The sequence below is a fragment of the Mus musculus genome, chromosome 13 (assembly GCF_000001635.26).
Source record: "Mus musculus strain C57BL/6J chromosome 13, GRCm38.p6 C57BL/6J".
In the NCBI taxonomy this organism is placed as follows: Eukaryota; Metazoa; Chordata; class Mammalia; order Rodentia; family Muridae; genus Mus; species Mus musculus.
Genome location: NC_000079.6, coordinates 73,790,466 through 73,817,170, shown reverse-complemented (window position 1 = coordinate 73,817,170; position 26,705 = coordinate 73,790,466). Strand labels below are relative to the sequence as shown.

Genomic DNA, 26,705 nt, shown 5'->3' with positions numbered 1-26,705 from the left:
TATGTCCTGGGCCATAGAGATAAACCTACTTAACAACTGCGGAGGTGCCAACACCAGTCCCATGGCTGCACAGTTCTGTATCCCAGTGACTCAACACCTCCTACCTGTCCCCCATTTTCTAGATTATAGCCTCACTTGCACTGTGGTGATTCTGGGGCTCCCATCCTTAGAAAATTCTGAGTTGATTCCCTACAATGGCAGTACTGAGTTGACAAATCTAAGTTGGCACGAGAGTTCCCCTTGTATTTTTGTAGAGCTTCTCCAATGCAGGAGGGTCACCCCTGACCCTGAGAGCCCTGGGTGGTCTAGCCTCTTGGGTGGTCAGTCTTGAAGTGGGCCTCTGAGCAGCTCTGGGAAGGAATAGGTAAGTACTGCTTCTGCCACCACTGAATTCTATGGAAATGAGGCACACGAAGTTCCTTAAACATTTATATTTTATAGAACTTTACTCTGCTACTAACAAAGTCATACAAAGACAAAAGTCTATAAAAAGGAAAAAACATGAAACTGATCTGAACGGCCACAGTTACCAGGAACATGGAGATTGCAACAGAAAGGAGGCTGGACGCTCTTGACAGGCATCTCTTGTAAGCAGCGACCCAGAACCTGCAAAGGCCAGCTGCCCAGGGCATTCCTAACAGCTGGGAGAGGCGAGGCGAGCCACCTGCTCTGCTCTAGACATCCAGGGCTCAGGAGTCTGAGCCAAGTTCAGAATTGAGGCAAAAGCAGGTGTGGAAATCACTATGCTGACAGGGACACACACTGGGCAGCAGTCACTCTGGCGAGCTTACCTGGGTGCCTAACAAAGCCTGAAGAACCTGTGCAGGTGCAAACGTGGCCTCTACCCTAACTGGAACGTCGTGAATGTGGACAGGGCTGATTCTCTTGGAGGAAGTCGGAGATGCCCAGAGCCTGGCACCACGGGCCATCCACATAGAAGCCACCTCTATCAAGCTTCCCCGGGGAGGGTTAAATAAATAAATACGCCATACAGAACGTGAGGAACGGATCAGTGCTGTTGCCTACAGCCTGTGAACAAACCATGACCTACAGAGCAGAATGCCCAAGGGTAAAGTGCAAATCATCTGTCAGGTTCTTGAAAAGTGCAGAGGCGCCTATGGCCCCCGGCTGAGTAAGGATCTATGGCAGGAGACACTCAGCCAGAAAGACACACACCCAGGGCTGTGGCTGCTGAGGCTGAGGGTGTTGGGCTGGGCCTGGCTTTTCTCTCCAGGAGGGTGAGGGATGGGACGGCATTTCATGTGCAAAGCTGTATGCTGAGACACATCATGGTTCACACTCTGGATGCTGCCTGCTGTGGTGGACTATGTGCAGAATTCTCAGAGTTCCTGCCGTTTGCTTGTTACACTGTGGCTCTCCGTAGTCACCTGCTTGAAGTTCCCAGCTCGGTGCGTATGAAATAAAGTGGCTGAGTTCCCATGAGAAGAGAAAGCAGGCTAGCTGCAGATAGCCCTGCAGAACAAAGGTTCTCTCTGCAGGAGCTCCTAGGGCATCGACTCAGATGGGAACACAGCTGTCAGGTACCACTGGTTCCAATGGTGACCCACTCCTACCCTGTAAACACTATCTCACTTTCCAGTGGTACCCTGAGCCATGTCTGAGGAGGGTGGGGGAGAGAATGAGGAGGTGAGGGTGGACAGTCCTCAGTGTGCTTACTGTACAGAAAGCACAGCAAGGATACTCAAAGGAACAAAGAAGCCAATGGGGAACAACTCAGTGACATTCTAGACCCAAGGAACTGTGTGCTTGTTCACGAGTTCTGGTTTATCTGTCAGGTTCATGAAAAGTACAGAGGCGCCTTTGTACTGTTCTCTGGTGGAAGTAAAATATAACTGCCACAAAATGCTGGACAGCCATCTGCAGAAAGGTGATCCTAGTGTCAGGAGGCGAGGCCCTGCCAGTAATAGGAAGAGCTGCCCCAGATCTCCTGGGTATACCTACCATTGCCGACAACAATGTAAGGAGCCGTTCCTACCAGAACAGCTCTAGATACTCCCCGCCATATAGCATCTTCTGTTTGGAGGAAGCCTAGGAGCTGTTATGTCTGTGGGAAGCCGTGTGTGTCAGGGTGACCAGAATCACTGCAACATGTTGGTAGGCCAGGCAATGAGTGCCAGAGCAGTGGCTATCACAGTGGCATGCTGGCGAGTCCCAGCCTGGCCACAGGCAGCTTGCACAGTCCTGACCCCATCCAGGTGTGTCCAGGTTGCAGGTGTTAGGAGTAGATGGTGATGACTTCTCGGCCACCACCCCTGACCAGGAGGACCCTGTTCAGCCCTTCCGTCAGGACCTCGAGGAACTCCATGTCTGGGTTGATAGTTAAGGCCATACCAATCTCAACTAGTCATATCAGGGACCCCAGTTACAGACTCAGTCTGAGAAACCAAGGCCCGTGGCAGATTGGAACATCCCAAGAAGCTAGGGACCTCCAAACAGAGGAAATGATGATGTGGTACCACGAAAGAACAGGGACAAAGCTGCCACCTCCAGAAGGCAGAGAGATTTCTGGAGCCTCAGTTATTAATCCCATCCACTTGGAACCCTGGGTCACTGGAACCCTGGTGGTTCAGTGGTTTCTGACCAGGAAACAGAAACATCTCCCTCATTTGCCATTCCGTGGTCCCAAGTGGCTGTCCAACAAGGCCCCAGAGATATCCTGACACTTAGCAAAGCACGTGTCAAAGCTATGGCCAACAGCCTGAACTGTGAAATGGAAGAGCAGGCGGCCATCTGTCCTGCTTGATCTGCCGCCGAGGGAGGCTAAGCTCAGAGCATACTGCATCCAGGCAGGGAGATTCAGCATTGCTCCAGTGCCAGCTCTGTGGGGCACGGAACCACTGAGACCATGGGCAGGTACATGCACGAGAACAAGGGCTCAGTTCTTCCTGTGAGGGGTTGTTCTTCTCAGGCAGGCTTAGGATCACACTGCACTTGCTGGGCATTCAGATGACCCCAGTCTGTGTCCTAGTGTATACTGCTCTGCATCAAGGCTTGTCACCCAGAGACACACCATGTGGATTTGCTCTGGCTTAGTCAGGTATCAAGCAAATCAAAGGTACATACTGGGATGGGGTTATAGAGCGCTTACTCTAGGTGCTACACTTGGTCCCAGCATTGTAAGGAAGGGCCATCACCGATCCTCAGGAACTCGAATGCTAGGAAGGACCTGACACCCCCTAGCCCTCCCCAGTCTGGTCAGACGCCATGGCACTTGCCTACCTATGTCCCTAGGTCCAAGGTCCCCGGGGTAATGCATGATACACCACACATAGAAAAGCATGTTTTGGCATGGACAGGCCTAGGTGGACCCCTCATTGTACCACACATCACTGCCTGCCTTGCCCCACCCTCCCCTGACCCATCGTCCCCAACTCACAGGAGTTGAGGCTCTGTAAACAAGAGGAGTCAGGCCTGACAGTGCCACAGTTGTAATACAGCTCACCACCACCACCACTGGGAAACATTGGAAAAGGATACAGTTCTCGTCCCCCTGCCGACTTTTTGGGGGGCCTGGCATATTCAGCAGGACCAGTTGGGCATCCTGGGACTTGTTGAGAACTACGCCGTTGAGCTTCACAGCAGTATGCATCCTCCTGACGTTGGACTGGTCCCTGGGAGAAGGATGGTAGAGTGGGCACAGTGGGCTTGAGGCCTGCAGTCTGCTTGTCCTTCCCAGCTTGTTCATGGGAAGGGCAAGGCTTAGCATATTAGGATGGGGTGTGGGGTGACTTAGCAGCAGAAAGCATTTGGCTCTAGACACTTTAGAACAGAGCATCACTAAACCGCTAAGCTTCTAGGGACCATAAAGTAATGCAGGTAAACTACAACACACTCAATAAGCTGCATTTGCGAAGCAACCATTGGTACAGGCAGAAACAGGATATGAGGGAAGGCACAGCAGCCATCTGGGCAGGCGTGGGAACTGGCCTGTGTCTTAGGGCACTGGTACAACTGCTGAATCCCTGGCATCCTACTGGCATGCTTGGTGCTGCCAAGTAGCATATCTGTTGAACTGAGTACATAGTACTTAGGTGTAGTCAGGACTAGGTGCTCAAGAGGAGAGCTCTAGAGTGTCCTCTCACCAGTCAATGACCCTGCCGTCCTGGTTCTGTCAGATGCTGTATGGAAGCTGGGATTCAGCAGAGAACTGGGTCTGGGTTTAGGCAACCCTCTTTCCTACCCTTAGCCAGTCCAGATGACACTATCAAGTTGTGACAAAGAGACAAGAGCCTCTGGCACCGCATGGTTCAGATTCATGTTTCTCTGAGATGAGCAGAACATTACTGAGTTCCAAGTGCTCTATTGTTGTATGGGACCCTGTACTCTTCAGTTTCCCAGGTAGCAGGGACCACACCCACATAGTTTGAGGATTTCACAGGTTCATACTCACTAGCACACATAAGCACTCAGGTGCCTGTAGGACAGAGGTCAGCCTTCTCTTTGGTAGCAAACATCCCTGCTCTAGAGAACTGAACCGATGTTTAGAAAACTACCTCGGGAAATTGCACTTCTATCGGTACTGGGACATCTGGAGTGTCCTTGGGCTTAGGACACAGGGCAGAATTTTTAGCCTGTTAATCTGCCTGTACAGTCTTGATGGCAGCCCTTCTGAGTAGAGGCATCTGTGCGTCAGAGAGAGAGGGACAGGCAGATGAAGCTGCCATTTCAGGGTCATAGAGAGGTCCCGAGATGTCCCATAATCACATCCACTGATCAACTCAACTCTAAGCCAAATATAACAGCCTGTAACTGCCATTCTCCAGGAAGAAAACAGTCATGGGCCCTTTATCTTCTCTCTTCAGTTTAATTTGATAAAATTATAGGTGAGTCTCTGTGGCACCAGTCAGGCCTTTCATTACAGGAACTCTGAATTCACTCCATGGAAAGGGCACAATTACTGTGTGTTTGGTCCAACAGCGGTTCTCAAACGGCATGAAATGCAAGAGCCTGGGGATGGGAGAGTACAGCAGTCACACGGAACCTGAGGTCTGGGTTTTGCCTGGTTTTTATGCCATTGTGGAATGCCCTGTTGAAGCTAGAAAACCACCAGAGGGTCCAGGAAAAGTCCTTGAGTTCTGAAAGCTAACTCAATCCCACCTCCTTTCCTAGTAATCCAGCAGAGTTGATCAGTAAAATGTCTTGTACAAGATGAACTTTCTACACAGTGTCTACACCTGGGAGTGTAAGTCTACACAGCAGTCTTGGAAGCAGGAAGTGAAGTCATAAATCCTTAGCTGGCTATTGGCAGAACTGCCTAAGAACTGCCTATGACGATCCAAAGTAGAAAATACATGCACATAAATATCTACAAATGCTAACAGGTGCATACCCACACACACATGCAGGTAGGTACACTAGTGTGTACACAACACAAATATACTCAAACCAGCACACATGCTCATCTGACAACACATGCATGAGCTTTACCTGGTGCACACATGTTTACATGTTTTCTAACTGGTACATACATGCACTCTAACCCAGCACACATCCGAAGCCATAAATGCTCCAAGGAAATTGTGCAAGGAAACACATCTCTTGCTAGACTAACCAAGAAAGAGGCCTGAACCCTGGAGCTTCTTCCTGACCCTGGCTAAGCTTGGGTCCTGACAAGCAAGTATCCCACCGATAGTGCCCATGTGTGTGTCCAGGAATCTGTCTGTTATGTACAGGCACGTGTGTATATAGGTACATGTGCACAAGTAGCGTAGGGTCAAACCCTGTTACTATGCCTTCCTGATTATGTGTTGAAGGAAGCCTGGGATGCTCTTAGCTCCCCAGTTATCCAAGCTCCTCAAGTTTTCCTCAGTGTCTGAGTAATTCAGCTAAAGTCATTAACCACCTAACCAGCATCTTGCACATTACCTGTCTGTAAGGGACAATGGCACAGAATGACTGGAGGGAGACAGGACAGGGACAGCACAGATGAAAGGACCACAGTAGCATCTCCAGGCGACCTCAGCATATGTCCTCCCAGAATGTTTCCACCTATAGGCTTGCAGGCAGACCCTCAGACCCTGCACCCCTGCCTAGGACTCCTGGCCCTGCATCCAGCCCCAGAGCTCACACACAGGTAGTCTGACTATACAGAATTGATCCACAACCCTTCTCACTAGAGAGGAAAGGATGGCAGCCTCCTGGATGGATGGAGAGCCAAGGAAGCAATTATATATTGACTGAGTAGACCTGGAGGGATGTGGGTGAATCTGTTCATTGATGCAGGAAGCACACACGTCTGCCCCATCTCAGAGCAGCTCAGAACCAGCTCTTCCACACTGCCTTTGGTGTCACTTAAGAGAATGACATCTGGGTGTGTGCCCTGAGCCACTCTGAGGGGAGGCAGTGAGGTCAGCAGGATGTTCTACACACACAGGACTGTACACACGCAGGCATGCAAGGCAACTCGGTCTAAGGCAGTCTAGAAAATGAAAGTACACTTACAGGTTTCCCCACTCTCTACATGGAAGAGAACACAAAGAGCAGGTTACTCCAGCAGAGGACTCCACACACGATTCAACCAATTCAAGTACTGGTGGTGGCCATGCTAAGTAATGAAATGGCTGGCCTTGGCCCTTCAATAGATTCCCATTCCATAGAACCCTTAAACCCTCCCTCTCCCTGGAACTTGGAGTTTCAGAATAATCCCACCATAAAGACCCAGTCAGAGGAGGCTCTGGCCCACTACTGGGCTTGGAGGCTGTGTCAAGAAGACTTAACTGAATCAGCCATGATGGCATTCCCATATCTCTGTGACAGCCACAAGGACCTCACAGTCTTGGGATTCTCAAATCAACCAAGATGACAGGACCCCAGAGGTCTATGACAGCAGCCTAGACTATGGGGGTGGGAATGGGCCCTGGGAAGTCATTATCCTCAAGCGAGGAAGACTCATAGCCCAACCCCCTCATGACCTGGCCCACTGGCACTGATAGCATAGCCTTGGGCTGGCTGGTCCCAGTTCTCTGCAGGTCTGTGGGCCAGTGCGCTGCCCTCTAACACTCCTCAGAAGGTGGGGCTGGAAATCTGTCCTCAATGTGCATCGGCCCAGGCCACACAGACACTCACGGCTTTAGGCTGAAGAGGTCTTTGAAGCCTGATGGGCCAGTGTCCTTGTTCCTGTGTTTCTCTGCAATGAGTTTCTCTTTCGTCCATGTCATCTGCACTTTGTCGGGTGTTGGTGGGGCTTGGGTTCTAGCAGTTGCTGTGGTATGGGATGCAGTGTTCCTGTCATGAATCAGCTGGGCCTGGTGAGGGAAGAGCAGGTCAGAACAGACAGTGGCTCGCTCTTGAAAGCCACCCTCGAAAGAACGTGCCCAATGAGGCAGGCAGGCTGCAGAATGACCCAAAAGGATTCATGTGTAACTGGCTAATAAGACTCCTCAACTAGTAGACAATAATTCCACAAAGGGCTCTGGCACTGTCCCCATCCCAAAAGGATCTCCCGTTTCTTGTACTACCAGATAGACTCTTGGTTCCCTCCCCTGCCTCTTCCTACCTCACTTTCCCACCTTGAAAGAAAAAAATAAATGGACCCAGACCTCTGCTGAACTATCAGAACACTGGTACCAGAGTCTCCTTACGTGGTGTAGCCCCTGGCCTCTCAGTCACTCAACCCTGACGAGGACGCACCATGGTACACCTCTGTGGCAGCTTCCATCTCAGGGAGGGGCCTGCTTCAACAACCCCTCTGGCTGCCAGGCTCACAGGGGTTTTAAAGGGTCATAGATGGGTGGTGCCTGATAGCCCTGGAAGGGTGAACAAGGGGAGTGTCTACCTACACAGCCCCCTCAGTGGCTGAGGCATTGACGGAGTGAAGTGAATGTTTAAAGATCTGAAGTGACTACAAAGGTGCCAGCCCTCAGAGTCACACTGTATCAAAGGGCACAGATGGCCATGCCTGCTCTTCATTAACAACCAAAGCCAAATGCCATAGGAACTGTGTGAATCCAGTGCCATTTTTTTTTCCCCGGCTAGGTTGCTCTGCTCCCCTCAACACAGAGCCCATGTTTGGGACCAGATGGCACTGACCCTACCTACCTTCTCCCCAGTGCACACACCTCTCTCTCCCGCTCATTCTTTGACAACTGCATCTGTTTCAGCATCTGTGACCTCTGCTCCATCATTAGCGTCTTCTCATAGGTGAATGCGGAAATATCATTTTCAACCTAAAAAGCGTCAAGTCACAGAAGTAAACAATGCATACAAAACATGGTGTCGCCGCCAACCAAAACCTACCCAATCCCCATTGTCAAGTGGACCTAAGCAAGCAGTGGCCGTGTACGCCAGGCCTAGATTTCTGTCCCTGGAGTATCAGAGCTCTCTATCCCAGAGCCTGGGAAGGCATGAGAATGTGTGACTATTGATGCAAATGTGTGGTTTGCAATAACAGGTGGACAAATACAACAGCCTACCTAAGTTCCTGCTGGGGACTCTGTGACATCACCACACTGTCAATGATGATGCTGCAGTTCACACTGACTAAGCACAGAGCTGTTCAGGGTTCTGGACAGGGCATTCCTGGCTTGTCTGTAAGAGCTGTGGTCTCAAGGAACACATATTCCTAAATAACTGGTGTCATTTCCTGTCTCAGACAAGCTCACTCTTCACAGAGTTATTAAATTCACAGGGAAAAGATACCAAACCAAGGACAGCAGCATTTAAGCACTAGTGATCTAATGATCCTGAATGTTGGCATTCAGACTATCCCTGCCAGTTACACCCAAACACCTAAAACCTTACACTCTGGGTAGCCCCTTGTCAGTTGACCATGTCCCCAGGGTAGGGACAGAGGTCTGTATTCTAGTGGGAACTCATAGGGAGATTAGCTCTAGAAGCCAAGCCCGAGGCTGAGAGCTTAGGCAGCTCATGCATTGTACATTACAGACACTGGTCCAGGCCAGTGGACTGCTGGTCTCCATGTCTAGCCTGGACTACCTCACAAGACCCCGTCTGGGCAGCTTCTGTTACTTAGTCAAAAGGGTAGTTTCTGACTACTAATAATGCAGACAGACCTAGAGTGCCACCTACAGAGAAGGTTACAAACAGAAGCCACAGAGAGCGGGTCTGCAACTCCAGATGGCTGAGAAATGTCCAAATGTGGATATGCATTTCTGAACAGCACACCCAGAGCAACAAAACCCAGTGATGCCCCAACCTGCACATACCCAAAACTCTCATAGAGGTCTCAAAGTCTTATACATAGTCTCCTATCGAATGAGAAAACATAAACCCATACCACAAGGTTCCCTGGGAGCTGACAAGAAGATGCAAGAGGTCGTCAATAATGCAGAGAGATGCCAGACCTCATCCATGATTAAAGAGACACAGGCAGAGAAAGGCAGTTTGCAAGCTCCAGCAAAGAAGCACCGCTGCAGCCCTGGAGCTGGGACTCCTCCATGTGACCATGAAGGGTAGTGGGAGGTCCCTTTACCCAATGAGGCACTCCACATGGCCATGGAAAAGAAATGGGCCCTTCTGGGACACCCCTCTAACATAATCCCTCTGTGAGACTGTAGAGAAGCAGGCCTCTATGGGACTATTTCTATCCAATGTGACTCTCTGCCAGTTCTACTCCAGAAACTGAGCTACATAGCCATGCAGAGACCGTGTACTGGGTGTCATCCATGATCAGGTGACAGAGGAGTAAGCCATAGAGACCACACAAGTGAGAACATAGCATTCAGAGAAAGCAGAAGGCAGGAAGGAGCAAAGGATACACAGTCAATCCACAAGGGGCTGCTCGGTCAGTAGGAACAATCTTGGGTCCTCAGGGGCAGCTGGAGTGGGTATCTCAGAATGAACCTCACTCCTTAGTCATTCAGACACAGTAAACCGCATCTACTGTGACCCAGGGTCACTTTATTCTATCTGTTAGCCCCAGCATGACTTCACTCATGGCCCGATATATCCACAGATAGGCAAATAATTTCTAGTTGAGGAACTATGAAGTCATGGACAAAAACAGAGCCCCAAGCATCCACATCTGATTTGGTCAGTTGCTGGCCAAACCTCCCAAGGAGCAGCCACATCAAGCTCCTGTCAGCAAGTGCCTCTTAACTGAACTCAGGGACCCTGGTGGGGGAGCTGGCAGAAGGATTGCAACCCCACAGGAAAAACAACATCAGCTGGCTGGACCACCCAGTGCTCCCAGGGACTAACCCACCAACCAAGGAGTGTACAGGGAGGAATCCATGGCTCCAGATACATAGGTAGCACAAGATGGCCTTTGTCTGACATCAATGGGAGGGGAGACCCTTGGTCCTGTGGAGGTCTGATGACCCAGCGTAGGGGGATGCTGGAGGAGTGGGGTGGGGTGGGAGAGGGTGGGTGGGTCGGGGAGCACCATCATACAGGCAAAGGGGAGGGAGGTTGTGGGATGGGGTAGCAGGGAAATGGGATATCATTTGAGATGTAAACGAATGGAGTGAGTAATAAAACAAAACAAAAAACTAGAACCCCAGGCTCCAGACCTCTGAGCAGACCTCACTCCCAGGGAGTACACCCCACAGACCTTCTCCACCAGAGCTGCTGTCAGCTGAGACAAGCTCAGATGTAGGATGGGAACAGTAAGACTATACAAGTGCTACCCTATGGAACATGCCGGGATGTACTATCTCTGTTATTCCAAAAGTGTAGCATGACATCCAAGTCCGTCCATCCGTCTGTCTGCCCATCTGCACCCTCCCGTCCCCAGCACACAGCTGTGCACGCACCATCTCCACCACCTCCACCTCGGCACTGATCCTGAGGTGGTACAGGAACATCTGCAGGTCCTTCTTCATCTGGATGCTGTTATCATCCACCTGGGCCACAGTGAAGATGCGCATCCGGCACTTTCGCCACACCTGGGGAAGAGGGGGGACATTTCTGCAGGAACTCAGGCAAGGCCACACCCTCCACATAGTGGTGTCCCTGTAGCCTAGCTGTTGGCCTATGGTCCTACGACAGACACCTTGTGCTGGCGCAGCAGAAAGGGCAGAAGCATGAGCATGCCCCCGTCATGCACGATCCACCACACATCAATGTTCCCGTCGCTGAAGCGCTCTTGGTTTTGTGGGAATAAGTCAATGTTCTTGGCCACCAACAAGGCCTGATGTGCTGCTGTAGTGTCACGGACTGTGTCTGTGGAGAAAGGTATCCATGGGTAAGTTACCAAGGGCCAGCTGGACCATGGGGTCTCATGAGGGGATGAGCAGGGAGCTAGCTTCCCTCCAGACAGTGGGAAGACTGTCACAAGCTAAGTAGGCATGGTCCCATGAAGTCATCTAACCAGGGGGTGGCGGGGAGGCATCAAAGAACAACTTTCCATATCAGAGCTATTCCATCATCTCCAGAGGACAGTGTGTCACATTCTAGGAAAATCCCCACATGGGGACTGGGCTTGGGCATGAGAGGAGAGTATTCAAGAATGCAAACCTGCCATTTGCTTTTTCTGTAACTAACAACTTGGCCAGCACATTCCAAGGCCCCAAGTCTATATTTTCTGGCCATACACTTAGTGTGACAGTAACACTTGGGATGGGCATGGTTGCCACACCCACCTACAAAGTTCTTCCAGGAGAAAGGATTATCTGCCTCCTTCCAAGCCTCTGGCCAGGCCATGAGGACAGTGTTGTGTTTCATGCCACCGAGGCCAGCCGACTGGATCAGGTGGGACGCACCATCTCGCAGGTTGGAGGACACCACCAGCTGGCAGAAGCCCTTCGTCTTCTCTGCACTCATCAGAGACCGGATATTCTGTGGGAGTTGTGGAGGCAGGTGTTAGTACAGGATGCTAAGACACATGCCAGGGACAACATGCCCTTCGTCCCTACAGTGAGGCAGCCCCACACATATTCTTCTGGTGTGTCTGAAGACACCTACAGTGTACTCATACAAATAAAAATCAATAAATCTTTTAAAAAGAATAAGCATCCAACACTCATGGGCCATGCTTCATGGACCGACTTTAACAGCCTTTGAGGGAATGGAATGCTCCAGTAAGGGCTATCAGACAAGCCACCATGTCAGTCTCCACACCTGTCCACTCCCGTCATTCCATCACTATGTCAGGCATCTACCAGGACAGCTCTTCCCTCCCCAGAGCTGCTTAGGGACAATGGAGAGAGAGATTGTACGCTACGACTCAGGACACACCATTCACGAGTCAACAGCCTAGGGATGCTGTCCTTCTACAGCAGGCAGCCTACTAGGTCCTGTTGGGTGCAGGGTATCTGATGGTACCTAGAGGAACAGCCCTACTAGACTTCACACTTATGTGGACGGTGACCCTCATGCCTTTGCGCTCGCTCTCCCTTTTAGATCAGGAAGACCATGTGGTCACCGTCAGGCAAACGTTTTTCCACATCTCTTGGTAATAAGCACAGAGAGGAGTCCGTTTCGGTGTGGCCTGTGACGAGGTCCAGACTTGTTGATGCTTACAACTTTGGAGACTGCAGTGCAACGAATGTAGTTGCGTGGGAGGGAGATGTGTTTGGGGAACGAGGACAGTGACGGGTTGAATGGTGTTCCCAAGAGGGGTTCGTTTTGACCGTGCTACAGCCAAAATGGGGAAACATGGCCTTATTTGGAAAAAGTATCCTAACTGTTCAATGGGACCCTGAACTCAGTAACAAGTAACTCAGACAAGACGGAGGAAAGAGAGATCTGAGAAGGAAGGCAGCCATGTGGAGACAGGCTAAGCCTAGGAATGCCTGGAGCCCCCCCCCCCCCCAGCAAAGCCAGAAGAGGGAGAAAGTGATTTGAGCCCACTCTGCCCATACCTCAAATTTAGACTTCACCTAGTCTAGGTTTGCTCCACTGGTCACAAGACTCACTATTCTCCCTCCTTTGCCTGATTTCGACTGCCTCCTATATTGGTCCCACAATGACTGCCCTGCACTACAGTTCCACAACTAAAGCTGTACTGACAATACACACGGTTCCCAGCCATCCTTTCACCTCTACCCTTGCTTTGTGTTCACCTCCACCAACCACCAGCCAGCCATCTAGGGTAGACCAGGCTCACAAGAGGAACATGTTCCACTTATAGAATTCTGCGTAATTCAGAAACAATCTAAACACACTGTCCTAAAAGGGGAACATGCCAGTGATTGAGAGGCAGCCCAGGCGGGAGGCGTGGTCACAGGGACACAGCTGCTCCCAGGCAGGAAGGACAGTGCCCATGATGGGGGTTTCATAGGAGAAGTACTGGAGAGGCTGACTCAGCTCGATGGCATGTGTGTGGCAGGGCTACTCTGTCCTCCTATGGGCTGAAGCTGGCTAAAGGTCACAGCACAGAGGAACACTGCGGAGGACTGACCAGAAGGATATGCCTACCGTACACGGTACCTACACACCCCTGCCCTGGCTTTGTGATGCCTGTGTCCCTGACAAAGGCTGCAACATTGCTTTCCCCAGGCTAGACCCAAAGAGCTGGAGCTGGATCTTAGTTTTTGCCTTACTGCTAGAGAATCGCCTGCCCAGCCTAAGGTTTTAGAGGACAGAGCCCTGACCAGGCAGGAATCTGGTCCAGATAAGAAGTTGGCACATCTGCCAAAGCCACTGTGGGCAGGGAAACCTCACAGAAGAGGAAGACAGGACCCTTAGTTAGGGAAGGATAGGGTGACTCAAACCCTCAAGCCCTTTCATGCAAATGCTGCAGTAGAGGGAAAGTGATATTAACCCTGACATAGTAAGGAAATGCCCAGAACAAGCTTCTTACACAAGCTCTGATCACTTAAAATGAATGGCTTTCCCAAACTGTCTTCGTTTAATATTACTACTGATAGTCCGACTAAAGGGCAGAGCTCCATCAGGCAGGAGGGGCAGGTGGACCCTTGGGCAGCTCCTTCTGGCTTTTGCTGATCAATAAAAATGACTAATTCCAATGCTAAACCTTTCCTATGGGTACCAGGAGAGGCGAATACTTGGCTTCTGTTTCTCAACACATGTTCCTGATTCAGATTCTTTAGAACCTTCTGCCTAAAAGCAAATAGAGATTAAAATCATCCAACCAGGGTTTGAGTGTGGCTCAGTGGCTGAGTGAGCACTTGTCTAGCACATATGGGGTCCTGGGTCCCACCCCAGCACTACAGAATATAAATTAATCTAACAGACATACATGAGATAGCCACAGGAACTCTTTGGTTTTTGTTTGTTTGTTTGATTGATTGATTGATTGATTGATTGATTGATTGATTTTTGAGACAGGGTTTCTCTGTGTAGCCCTGGCTGTCCTGGAACTCACTTTGTAGACCAGGCTGGCCTCGAACTCAGAAATTCACCTACCTCTGCCTCCCAAGTGCTGGGATTAAAGGCATGTACCACCACGCCCGGCCACAGATACTCTTCTCATTTCTTATCAGAATGGAGATTGAAACCAGAGTCAGAGGGTCCCCAGCAGGCACTCACTTCAACACAAATACCTTTCCCCATGTTCTGCCAGTGACATCAGATAACAAACAAGAGTCCATGCACACCCTTCGAATCTGTCCAAAGGGTGGCCTTAACTCCAGAGATCCCCTCTAAAGTGTAGAGGAGACACCAGGAAAGGACATGAGCATACCATTGCTTAAAGCAGATGCTGGCCTTTTTTGTACCCAAGAAATATCACAGATAAAAACAAGAGCACCTCCAAGACAGAGCCACTCTCTCTCCCATAACAAAATGCCCCTCAGACCAGCTACAGGTCAGACACCAAAGGACAAGACAGAAAACCACCCATCCGTAAGGACTAGAGCTATGATGTTTAAATTCGTGGGTTTGCAGTCAGCAGCAGCCAGGGTTCGGATCGGAGGCTCCACATTCTAAGGGGCAACTGCTGGTTCTTTTGGAGGAGCAAGAAAACGATCCATCTCTTCTCTTGTCCTCTTTGATCTTGCCGAATCTCAAAGCTGCCTGACAGGCAGGCCGGGCAAGTAATGTCATCACTGAAAAAGCCACAAGATTGTCACTCCAGACCAGAGTTATCAATAGTCATTACCACCAATGCCCACAGTCAGTCCTCAGAATACACTCCACAGAGTCCACTCCACAGTCCACCCAGAATGGACTGGACTCAGAAATTGGGATGCAGCTTAGAGACACACAGACAGCAGGAAGCCTGAACGCACAAGCAAGACCAGATAAGGATAGCCATAAGAAAAATGCTCGCTGATCAACCCCTCCAGAGAAAAGGGTGACACCAAGACACGGCAGCTACGATGGAGCCTTAGGTAAGATCCACAAATATAGAGAGAGGAGTAAAAAAGGTTTCTGACAATCTGGGTAGCTGAACACTGGAGGTGGCAGGACCCTGCCTGGCCTTGTGAGGACAGCAGAGGCTGTAGATGGACATGAGAAACTGGTGACACTATTTGTTCTGTTTCTGCTTGGGCTGGAGGTTTCCTGTCACAACTGATCACAGAGAAATAAGAAAGCCTGTGTAGAAGAAGCCCAGGAGTTACAGGACCAGCAAATTGTGGGCAGCAGGCATCAGAGATGGCTCCAGTATGCTGTAGGAGGAGGTTCTGGTTACTCACCTCTTATCCAAAGGATCAGAACATCTGACAGCACACAGACTCATGTTTGTTTGTTTGGTTTTGGTTTTTTTCGAGACAGGGTTTCTCTGTGTAGCCCTGGCTGTCCTGGAACTCACTCTATAGACCAGGCTGGCCTCCAACTCAGAAATCCGCCTGTCTCTGTCTCCCAAGTACTGGGATTAAAGGTGTGCGCCACCACAGCCCAGCGCACACAGACTCATGACCCAACAATCTCTACCTACTAGAAGGTGCTGGGGTGCACAGGGAGCTATAACAGACACCAGGAACAAAGTGCCAAGGCTAGACACAGGGGCCCTCAGGGATCCAGTCCCATGGCAGTTGTCACTGCCCCTCTGTCTCAGGAGATCACACATCTCATCTCTTCAAATCTTACTTCTGATCCTTTCAGACTCAGTAGCCACCCTGACAGAAACCAGGAACGGCACGTGTAAAAATCGTGCCCCTAAGCCTCGAGATGCAGGCCGTGGCTCAGCTCTTCTTAGGTGGTTGCAACCCGGACCTCACTCACTCTGCACTCCACCTGCCTGCCTACCTCTTCAGCCCTCTGGGCCTCCACATGCTTGTCTAAGTAGGTGCCCTCTAGCACAGATCCCACGATGGTCAGGCCCTTGCCAGCCTTCAGCTGAGAGGTGAAGGACAGCAGGCGGGGGTGCTTTACACACTGCTCCGAGTCCAGGTTCAGCATCACCAACACCTGGGGCCTGTGGTAGGATAGGCAGGGACAGGAGTTACAATGGCCACACACAGGGCTCCCGTGCTCATGGAGCCAGATGGGATAGAGATGGGAGAGCAAGTAGACAGACATCCTAGGAAGACCAGGTGGAATAAGAAGGACAGGTGGGGCAGATGGGACCGGTAGGACCTTGTGTCTGAGGCTTCAGGTGTCCCAGCTAAGGTTGGCCTTAGAACAGAGGAAACTCCCGTAGAGGAGCATGCCTCCAATCCATACTGCTGGTGGCTTGTTGGATATCCAGGACCCACCTCTGGCTATTCTCCCATTCTTTGGCAGTGATGCCCTGTCAGATCTCTCCTCAGAAGGCCAAGAGTAAAAGCTTCCAAGACAGCGCTAACCAGTTGGCAGGATCAGGGTCTCCACTCCACTCTGCTACCTTGGCACTGTGGCTATGGGGCATACTCACCTCCAGTTCTTGGTATGTGGGGGCCCATGTTCCACACGCAGCAGGGCGTAGCGGGCAGCATTCAGTGACAGGCCCCTGATGCCATCCCCCCACTCCTTCTCAGCCCTGTATGGGTACAGAGGAAGGTCACCTTGTCACAGTAGCACTTTGAAGAATGTTTACATAGCTGAGACAGTCACAATGTGTGTAAACCCAACAGGAAGGGGCTTCCCAGGACAAGCAGGGCTACTGGATAAAATGAAAAGGTTCGAGCAGCAGGACTTCCTTGTGGTACCATTCACTGGGGACACCAGGGACAGAGAGAAGAATGAGGCTGAAATCATGACTTGGAAGCCCTGAACTAGATTGGTCTCAAGGACCAGAGTGAAGACAGAAATGTCAGGGAAGGACAAAGGTAACTTGGTGGAAATGGAACTCTTAACGTAGCTCCTGGGACATGACAGTGCTATGGTTGACAGGTGCCAAATCCTTTAAACAGACTGTCAACAGTGGAAGCCATAGATGTGCCTATTAATAAATTAGAACACACATGAAATTAACAAAAACAAAAAACAAAAACCCTTCCCAGCTTCTGCACAGTAACTCCCGGGCAGGAATTCAGCATATACCCGAGTACGTCAGCCTGGCTGGGACTAGGGGACAACACAAGACACCTAGGACTCACAGGGTGTCTAACTTCCATGAGACCTCAGCAGCAGCACCCAGACTCATGCCCCAGGGTAGTGAAGTCACAGCTTTCTGAGGGGCTGCCACTCACCCGCGGTACTCGATGTACTTGTAGATGCAGCCGGCAATGAGCATGGCGAAAAGGGCGTAGTACCAGGAGCAGATGAACATCAGCGCGAGGCAGAGACTCATCCCAAGGAAGGAGAGGGTCCTGGCGGACATGAAGTTCAGAACAGGCCCGTACAGCCCCCAAATGGCACCTGAAAGCCTGCTTCACCAACAGCACTTTCCCTATTATGCAACTCTTCCTTGAACAGAGCATCAGCCCATGACGCCTGGCAACCAGGTCTGCCACTCAGTCATCCCTGAAATACGAAATGGCTCCCAGAGATCCTGCTGTGGCACAGCAGAGCTGCAGCCTGGAGACAGTGCAACTGTCTGTTTCCCTCCTGGGGTGCACAAGACACCCAGCTACGTGCAGAACACAGAATGGGCTCCATCCACCCAGCCAGCACTGTGCTGGAAAGGAGCCTGAAGAACACTGGCAGCTCTGGGATTGCCAAACATTTCTGGCTGGAGAGGACCAAGCTGACATAAGAATCACACGTGTACTCAGGAAAGGAAATATAAGTCAGAGGCCAGGACAGGACCGTGGCCTCCTAGACTTCACTGGGTCTCCTTCCACCAAAACAGTTTTAAGCCTAGCAGCAGGCAGCCTCCAGAACAGATTGCATGTGCTCAGGTTTGTGGGTCCCTCGGGGCGTCCACACAGAAGGCCTTACCAGTGGTAGAACTTGAAGCGTGGACGCCAGTTGGGTGTGCGTAGCAGGGTCTGTACGGCACAGGCCAGATTGACGAACATGTAGCACATGAGGAAGAACCTAGAGCAGAAGGGCCAATGAGGCCGCTGACCACCCACGAAGGCACAGTAGTATCCTGCCACTGTCTATCATCTACTGCTTACCACTCTTTAGGGAGACCCAACCTGTTTACACAATAGAGCTCCTCTAGGGGTCTCTACACAGCAGCTGAGGGACCCTAAGAATAAGTCGCATGCTTACTGTCCCTGTCACCTACCACAGGTACAGCCATTGCACCTACCGTAACAGCTGTCTGTCCAGCCACACTCACCTCAGCTGGCCCAACAGCTGTGTGCCCACAGCATAGCCACCTGGCCTTCTGTGCCTACCCTTTATGTATCTTTAGTCCTTACCCTATGTTCAGATCGGAAGGAACAGTAACCAAGTCCTCACACCCTCCAAACTGTGTCCTTGCAGGCTACTCACATGGACAGGATGGGGGCCACACTGTCCAGGGAGGCGATGAGGATACCGGTCTCACAGATGAGAGCCGTGAGCAGCAGGGCCCATGTGGGCTCCCCGTTGGCCTTTCCATGACCAAACACCTGCAGTATGGGGAGAGGTAGGTGGGCTGGGGTTGGAAACTGCCTGTGAGAATGAACCATCTGCAAGGCAGTGTCATCGGAACATCTTAACCATGGAATAACTTACAAAACTTACAAGCAAAACCTAGCTTTAGTCACATGTCACCATGCTGTATGCAAAAGAAAACCCAAAAGCCACACAGATAGATAGACTCAGGGCACAGTCCTGCCACACCCAAACCTCCTTTTTTTTCTTCTTTTTTTCTATCTTCAAATCACTTTTGTGTGGGCAGTCTCCAGTCTGCGGAATTTTTGGAAAACAACTTCCTTTGGTTTAAGCCATTGGGCTATGACATTTTGAAGATATCATTCCAGGACTCTCATTGCATCCTGTACCTTAGAGGCCAGGTCCAGGGACACCAAATCCATGGTTGACACCAGTGGGGCCATCCTTCACATGGCCTCAATAGGTCAATGGATAAACATGGCCCACTGGAAAAGGACTTTATAGTAACAACCAGGCAACCTCTGCCCTGGGCCTGCACCCTCAGTCCAGCAGTTAAAGTGAGATAACCAGTATAGTATCCAAAAGCAGGACATAGGCCCCCTGTCTTCATTCTATCGGTCCAGCTCTGCAGGACAGACTCTTAGGGGCCCCTAAACACCCAGACCTGACATTGCATGATCTCTTCCCAGGGCAGCCAGCTTCATCTGCTGCACCTTGAGTGAAGGACTCACCTGTAGGAAGGGGATGATTCCGTCACGCGCAATGGCCTGCAGTAGGCGGGGTGCCCCAGTCAGGCTCTGCAGGCCAGCACCACAGGTGGAGAAGAAGGAGCCAATCACAATGACCCAGGGAGATGGCCAGGCCAGCATGCCAATGACCAGGTTCCCTTGCAAGGCCTCCCCAAACCTACAGGTGAGTAAGGGAAGGTGGTCAGTAGAGCTTCTAAAGAGTGATCTGAAGGCAGGGAAAAAAAAAAAAAACTCTGTCCCCATTTGAGTGTGAACCCCCAAACTAAGAGCCCATTTCAGAGGCCCAACCCAACTAGGACCCAGTCAGCCTGACAGCCCCCTCAGAAAGGGCTTAGGTGGCTTGAAACTGTTCCCCTAGAATCCCATCAGGAACAGGAAGTCCTGGCTGATACCAAGGTGGTGCTGGCCACTGCCATTTCTGCAGCGGTCATATCCCTGTAGGCCTGGTGGTACTATACTTCTTCACCATGCGGTATATAAGAACCCTTGAAGCCCTGAGATTCTGACAAGCAGTACCCTAAGAATGAAGAGTCCACAATGGTCCAAACTAAGATTCTGCTAACTGAGCAGAAGGACTGGGGTCCCTAGATCCTATCTCTCCCATTCTCACACCTGTATTCATTCCCCATTCCCAGCTTCATCAGGCCTCAACTTTGCTCTGAGCAGTCTTCAGGCTCCAGGCCCAAGGGGCGACACATCAATGCTTTAGTCAGGCAAAAGATAGTGTGACCCTCTGATAAGAGCATTTAACTCACATACAACTGTGAGGCCCAGAGGTCATTTAATTTCAAAGCCGAAGTCTCCCTCAGGAAAGACAATACCAACTATAGTCATTTCATGTAGTAGAACCCCAACATACTTATCTCGCAGGACTACACCTTCAATGCAGGCCCCAAACAGCACTATGCAGGAAAGATCTGAGTTGAAATCAAGGAACAGACAGTCCTGGGGCAATAGAGTAGCATGCAAGCTCCAGGTAAATGCATGCTGGAGAGTGGGTCCCATTCCACGGGCCTGGAGCAACACTGTAGCCAGGGTCACCATGTGGTAAGACATCTCCATATCCTGTCCCCACAGATGTGCCCAACACCTCCACAGTCCTCTGGGTACTGTCCTCAGATCTGTCCAGCTATAGAGTGCTAGCTACAGGGTACTCAAAAGGTGTATGGTTGGTGACCAACCTCCCTGCTGGGAGGACAGGACTCCTGGAACATCAGTTTCACAAAAGCAACTGTGGTCTGTGCTAAAGCCATGTGATGGTTTGTGTGTGCTCGGCCCAGGAAGTGGCAATACTAGGAGGTGTGGCCTTGTTGGAGTAGATGTGTCACTGTGGACATGGGCTTTAAGACTCTACTCCTAGCTGCCTGGAAATCAGTCTTCCACTAGCAGCCTTCAGATGAAGATGTAGAACTCTTAGTTCTGCCTGAATCATGCCTGCCTGGATGCTTCCCTGCTCCCACCTTGATGATGGACTGAACCTCTGAACCTGTAAGCCAGCTAATTAAATGTCATCCTTTATAAGACTTGCCTTGGTCATGGTGTCTGTTCACAGCAGTAAAACCCTAACTAAGACATGCCATATCTCACACCACACCCAACCAAGGCTGTGCACCCTTGGTGTGCACCAATCCAGTGATGTGTTGTATTTCTTTTTCCTTTGGTATTACTGGAGATTGGAAGCCAAGGCCTTGTGCATGCTAGATAAGCACTCTTACCACTGAACTACAACCCCTGCTCCTCTCTTGGATTTTTTAAGGGACACTGTGTCAAATACAATCATAAGAGACAGGAATACAGGTGCCATGTTTTAATGTGGCACATCACCTAAGGCTGTACAAGGAGGGCAGGCTGTGGTCAGGACCTGAATCTGGACAGCGCACCACAGATGGGCACAATGAGGATGTGACTGAGGGGACTGGTGCAAAGGCAGCAGCGTTAGAGTTCAACACCTCGGCACAGGGCCCCTTTAAGGAAAGGATACAAATGAAAGATGTAGTCACGATGGCCAGAATGGTCCCTGTTGGAATAGACTTCTGGGCGTCTTTGAGGTCCCCGGAGCGGTTGGATCCTGCCATGATCCCTGCAGAGTAGATACGGATGACAGTGACAGAAAACCTAGAGGATGCTGCCTATAGAAAGATTCATCAGAGAAGATAGGCCAATACGACCACTGCTTGCTGGAAAGGTGATCTCTGATGACTGAAAGACAGAAGAAACATAGACAAACACACAGAGACCAGAAAATAGAGACAGACCAAGAGACAGAAACAGTAACAAAGAGATAGAAAGACAAGAAAGAGTCAGAGAGAGAGAGAGAGAGAGAGAGAGAGAGAGAGAGAGAGAGTGAGTGAGTTATGGTAGGAACACACAGAGAAGTAGACACAAAGACAGAAGAGGAGGGAAGGCTGGGGGCCTCACCAGTTACAGACGGGAAGTAGATGCCAACTAGCATGGTGAAGTAGGTCATGATGTCTGTGAGGACGTATGGCAATCCACCAGGCCGGCTCTCCTCGGACACAGGCACTGAGGACACACCTTTCTTTTCCACAAATGCCCCCTTGTCTGAATATGTGCTCCACAGGTTATCTGTAATACGAACAGTCAGGATTTCTCAGCCTTCGGCCAGGACTGCCCATTGGACTGTCCACACCCAGCATCACCACTCACAACCGCAGGTCGTTCTTCCATGGCTCTGATTCCAATCAGGGGCACTCAACCTTGTGAGGACCACATGCATGAAGCCACTCTCCCCAAAACTCAACATGTGCTCCTCAACAGCTAGCTGCCCACAGTCTTGGTGGCCTCCTCCCTGCTAGGCATCCACGCACGAGGCAGAAACAGAGCCTGTAACCATATTGGTTCCTCCAATAATCCAGGGAGTATGGCCACCTTCACTCTCTACTGCATTCTAGCCTGGCATAGTGCAGTCTTACCCTGACAGTGACACCCACCCCCCCATAGGGACCTCTTCATAGGTGGCCTCCAGCCAGCAATCCATATGCCCTTGCTGCCTTTCTTGAGACCCTTTGGGGGCTGCTTTCTCCAGATACCTTGCCTCTGAGACTCCAGCAGGTCCTGAGTATGGGAACCATCTGCTCCTCCCCCATCACCCAGACACAGCCCTCGGCTGCCCACTGACATCACACCGATACCACTGGGGGGCATACAGAATCCCAACCTCACACAGAGTAGACTATGAGGACCAAGTGTTCAGGCTCCCCAGGACTGGGTCCTTCTCTCTAAGATGAAGTTGCCCCCCACTACTTGTTATCCCAGTATGTAGAAGGTAATGACATGGATAAGTTCTGGACCAATCAAGGCTACCTAGCCATTTCCAGGCCATGCTGGGCTGCAAAGTGAGTGTTTGTCTCAAACACTGAATGCATGGCCTTACGCAGCTGATTTGCAGCAGATGAAGAAGGCCATTCTAGCCTAGGGTTTGGCTGGACGGGACCCTAGGAATACGGCTAAGCAAGAAGAACCAGGACCCTAAGAGTAGCCCCAAACAACCCAGAGAGGTGGCCCTAGCCGTCTCCACCAACACTCACCCAGGAAGACACCACTGGCCACACCAGGGATGCCCTGTATCTCAGTAACGTTGTTCTGTGCAAAGTACTCATCACAGGTGGCACCCAAGCTGGAGCCATTGCAGAAGAGGCGCCAGAGTGCAGTGGTCACTGTACCGTTGCTGACAACCTGCATCTTGGCACAGGTATCAAAGTTGCGATTTGCCAGCGTGCGGTTCCCTAGAAGGCAGACCCTAGAGCAGAGAAAGGGCAGAGCTCGTTTTCACCACGCTGCTAAGCTGTCTCACTGCGGGGCTCAACACCTCCTGAGCAACTCTAATAAACGTAACCCGTGTTACTGCAGGGGCCACATGTCAGGAGCAAGCATGGGGTCACAGTCCAGCAGCTTGAAGACTGATCTCACATACAAGCCCTCCATGGGTGAGGGCTGTCTTCCTCCTGCCCAGGGCAACTTACTCTGGAAGGTGGCCAAACCCTCCACAAAAATGGTGAAACTACATACAGCTCTGTGGTTTCGTCCCTTCCTGGCTCCCACATTCCCTACCAAGGGCTTTGGCAGTCCCAACATGTCCAGACTGCACCTTGGTCCATGCTCACTCAACTTGCTGCGACACCGGCCACCTTGGTTAACCTCCTCAATCCCACAGAAGGACAAGAGGCAGCTCATTTGAAGGGTTTCTATAAAGATGAGGAAGCCATGTCTCATGAGATAAGAATGGTCTAACAAGCTTGGCCATCTGACTGTGGTGGTTTGAGTTTTCCGTAGGCTCAGACATTTAACACTTGATACCTTGCTGATGGTGCTTTGGGGGGAGGTTCAGGACATATGGCCTTGTTTCAGGAAGTTATGTTCTGGGGACGGACTTTGCCAGACTCGCTTCCCCTCTCACCCCACCCCACCCCCAACCCCCAGCTTCCTACTCCTGCTAACATGCCTGCTTTCTGCTGCTATTTCTCCCTGCCATGATAGACTCTCACCCCTCTAGAACCACGGGCCAAAATAAACGTTTTCCTCCATAGCCTGTTTCTAATCACGGTGCTTTATCACAGCAACAAAAAAGTAATTAATCCAACAGTCCACACTGAAATAAGGACAACCTTCACCAGCCTCCTGACATCACAGATGCACACAGAATCCACTGCATGGGCACTGTGCCCACCCCATACTCCAAAGTTCCTTAAAACCACACTGGAACCCAAGAATGATTATCAAGGATACCTCCATGTTCTTCCCCAGAGAAGCTAGGAGAAGAGAGAACCAGGAGGCCAGGCCCAGCCCCTGGAACAACACAGCAAGGTGACCCAGCATTAGATCCAAGCCACACCCACACACCCACACCACCACCAGGATGGCCTGGGACTCACGGGATGTCAGGTGGGGCAAAGGCTGTCTTGATGACACCAGCATAGATGGCCAGGATAGAAAGCACAACACAGGCTAAGAAGACCAGTGCCAGCTTGTTGACATATTTGACACCAACAAAGACCACCACCGCCATGAGTGCCAGGGCACAGCTGCCATACACACGCATGTTGTTCAACAGTGCGGCCGCCTCGCCATCCGCCGTCTCTGCCTGGAAGATGGCCGCACTTGGAGAGATGTAGGTCTGTAAGAATAAGTCAGGTCAGCAAAGAAGGTCCTGTCCAGGAACTCACCCAGCCTTGACCTCACACTGCCTCCCTTCCTGATACTGGCAAAGGAGGCCTGTCAGGCTTGAGGCCACTGGGTACATTGAGACAGAATCTTGTGTGCCATCCAAGATGGACCCAGGGCATCCGGCCTGCAGTCATTCCTGTCCAGTTCCCTCCAGCTGCCAAAGCCAGATTGTAACCTTGGTCAGGTTACTAACAGGCAGGGAGAACCCTTGTGGTGAGGGGCCAAGGACTCCTGCCAAAGCCTTAGCAGAGTCCAGCACATTTCCTCCGTCTTTACTAATACCAGCTGACTGCTGAGCGCAATCTCCAGAGAGCTACCAAGTAGCTAGTGTGTCCTCCAAGCTGCTCTACTGTAGGAATGGGACTTCCTCAGAGACCGAACAGACCCTAGAAATGAGCATGACAATCTAGAGTCTGCAGGTCTGGGACCCATAGTGGGACAAGGAATCCTAGGTCCCAGCCTAGACTCCCCAAATTAGAATATGCATTTGTCCCCGTGAAACCTTTCTTAGAAAGCATGGGAAGGCTTCTCTGCTGGCTCTGGGATGCTTGGGTAGCAGAGAAAAAAAGCCAGCTCCATCGAGATGGTTATAGTGATGGTTAATATTTATTATCAATTGACAGGATCTAGATTCACTCAGGAGAAAACCTCTGGGAAGATCTGTGTCATATTAGATTCCTCTGGGATTAGCTCACAGGAGTGAGGGATTATTTTGAGTTCATTAAAGAAGGAAAGGCCCAGGCTGGCGAGATGGCTCAGTGGGTAAGAGCACTGATTGCTCTACCAAAGGTCCTGAGTTCAAATCCCAGCAACCACATGGTGGCTCACAACCACCTGGAATGAGATCTGACGCCCTCTTCTGGTGCGTCTGAAGACAGCTACAGTGTACAATAATAAAGAAATTATTTAAAAAAAAAAAAAAAAAAAGATGGAAAGACCCACCACTTTTAGGGTAGGTGGCACCATTTCCCTGGGTTGGGATTTTTGAACTGTATAAAGAGGGGGGAAAAAGCCTAGCACCATGACTCATCTGTCTTCTTCCTGACAGCTGACACTACATACTGCTTCAAGCTCCTGTCCCCATGATTTCCTGGTTATGACAAACAGTACCCATGATAAACAGAAACTTATGCTACAGAGCCCACCAAACATTGAGCCCAAGCCCAACATCAAGTTGCAGGGAAGCCCTTCTACAGTAGGAGTTGTGCAGCCTGGTCTACAGAGTGAGTTCCAGGACAGCCAGGGATACACGGAGAAACCCTGGCTCAAAAAGCCAAAAAATAAAATAAAATAAAATAAAATAAAATAAAATAAAATAAAATAGGAGTTGCATACTATAAGAACCAGTGATGTCAGGGGAAGGGGGATGGGATAGGGGGGTTGGGGGGAGGGGAACCAAGAAAGGGGATAACATTTGAAATGTAAATAAAGAAAATATCTAATAAAATAAATACATAAATTAAAAAAACAAAAAAACAGTGATGAGCAGAACTGCTTTGCCTTTGAAGGCTAGAATCCTGCTCAAGGAGTTACACATGCCTCCTGAGATAGCACAGACTATGAGGTCTCACCCATCAGGGACCCAGACCCTCAGCCTAGACAGGAGCTTTGAGAGCCAAGACATGCAGAGCAGCAGGATAGAGGACAGTCAGAGGTAACATACGAATCAGCCCATGGGCAAAGTGCCTGGGTAAGGAAGACTTCCACAGATGGACTCACCAGGAAGATCTCGATGGTACCCAGGATGTACATGGCGCCTGCAAATGTCGTGCCCAAGTAGAAGCAGAGGCCAACAGCACCTCCAAACTCAGGCCCCAGCGAACGGGAGATCATGTAGTACGAGCCTCCCGCTGTAAAGATAACCCAAGATAAAATATGGGTCAGGGAATGCCATTCACTATGAACACTGAGCACTCACAAAGAAAGATCTGTCCCCACTAAGGGACAAGCAGCTTTAGCATGCCCTCAAAACAGAACCACCAGAAAGCCTTGGGCTATGAATTCAGGTCTAGCCTGCCTACTGGTACAGGCTAG

At 50.6% G+C, this 26,705-nt stretch overlaps 1 protein-coding gene across 7 annotated transcripts in view; it reads right to left on the bottom strand.

Annotated features, from left to right (window-relative positions):
• Positions 1 to 416: 416 nt before the first annotated feature.
• Positions 417 to 26,705, bottom strand: part of Slc12a7 (solute carrier family 12, member 7) — an 83,703-nt gene continuing 57,414 nt past the window's right edge. For 5 of the 7 annotated variants that reach the window (XM_006517170.3, NM_001360694.1, XM_006517175.2 and 2 more), the window contains 20 exons: positions 26,391 to 26,521; positions 24,380 to 24,621; positions 23,036 to 23,247; positions 21,906 to 22,073; positions 21,469 to 21,567; positions 20,347 to 20,404; positions 19,470 to 19,644; positions 18,634 to 18,752; positions 18,130 to 18,228; positions 17,439 to 17,558; positions 16,682 to 16,786; positions 16,075 to 16,243; positions 11,562 to 11,757; positions 10,973 to 11,142; positions 10,734 to 10,865; positions 8,079 to 8,186; positions 7,087 to 7,265; positions 6,463 to 6,477; positions 3,499 to 3,632; positions 417 to 2,328 (listed from right to left, as the gene is read on the bottom strand). In XM_006517170.3, the coding sequence (XP_006517233.1) occupies positions 2,237 to 2,328; positions 3,499 to 3,632; positions 6,463 to 6,477; positions 7,087 to 7,265; positions 8,079 to 8,186; positions 10,734 to 10,865; positions 10,973 to 11,142; positions 11,562 to 11,757; positions 16,075 to 16,243; positions 16,682 to 16,786; positions 17,439 to 17,558; positions 18,130 to 18,228; positions 18,634 to 18,752; positions 19,470 to 19,644; positions 20,347 to 20,404; positions 21,469 to 21,567; positions 21,906 to 22,073; positions 23,036 to 23,247; positions 24,380 to 24,621; positions 26,391 to 26,521 (2,723 nt within the window). In that variant the 3' untranslated portion in view covers positions 417 to 2,236. The remainder of the gene's footprint in view (positions 2,329 to 3,498; positions 3,633 to 6,462; positions 6,478 to 7,086; positions 7,266 to 8,078; positions 8,187 to 10,733; positions 10,866 to 10,972; positions 11,143 to 11,561; positions 11,758 to 16,074; positions 16,244 to 16,681; positions 16,787 to 17,438; positions 17,559 to 18,129; positions 18,229 to 18,633; positions 18,753 to 19,469; positions 19,645 to 20,346; positions 20,405 to 21,468; positions 21,568 to 21,905; positions 22,074 to 23,035; positions 23,248 to 24,379; positions 24,622 to 26,390; positions 26,522 to 26,705) is intronic. The other 2 variants (XM_006517171.3, NM_011390.2) reach the window with 2 other exon arrangements.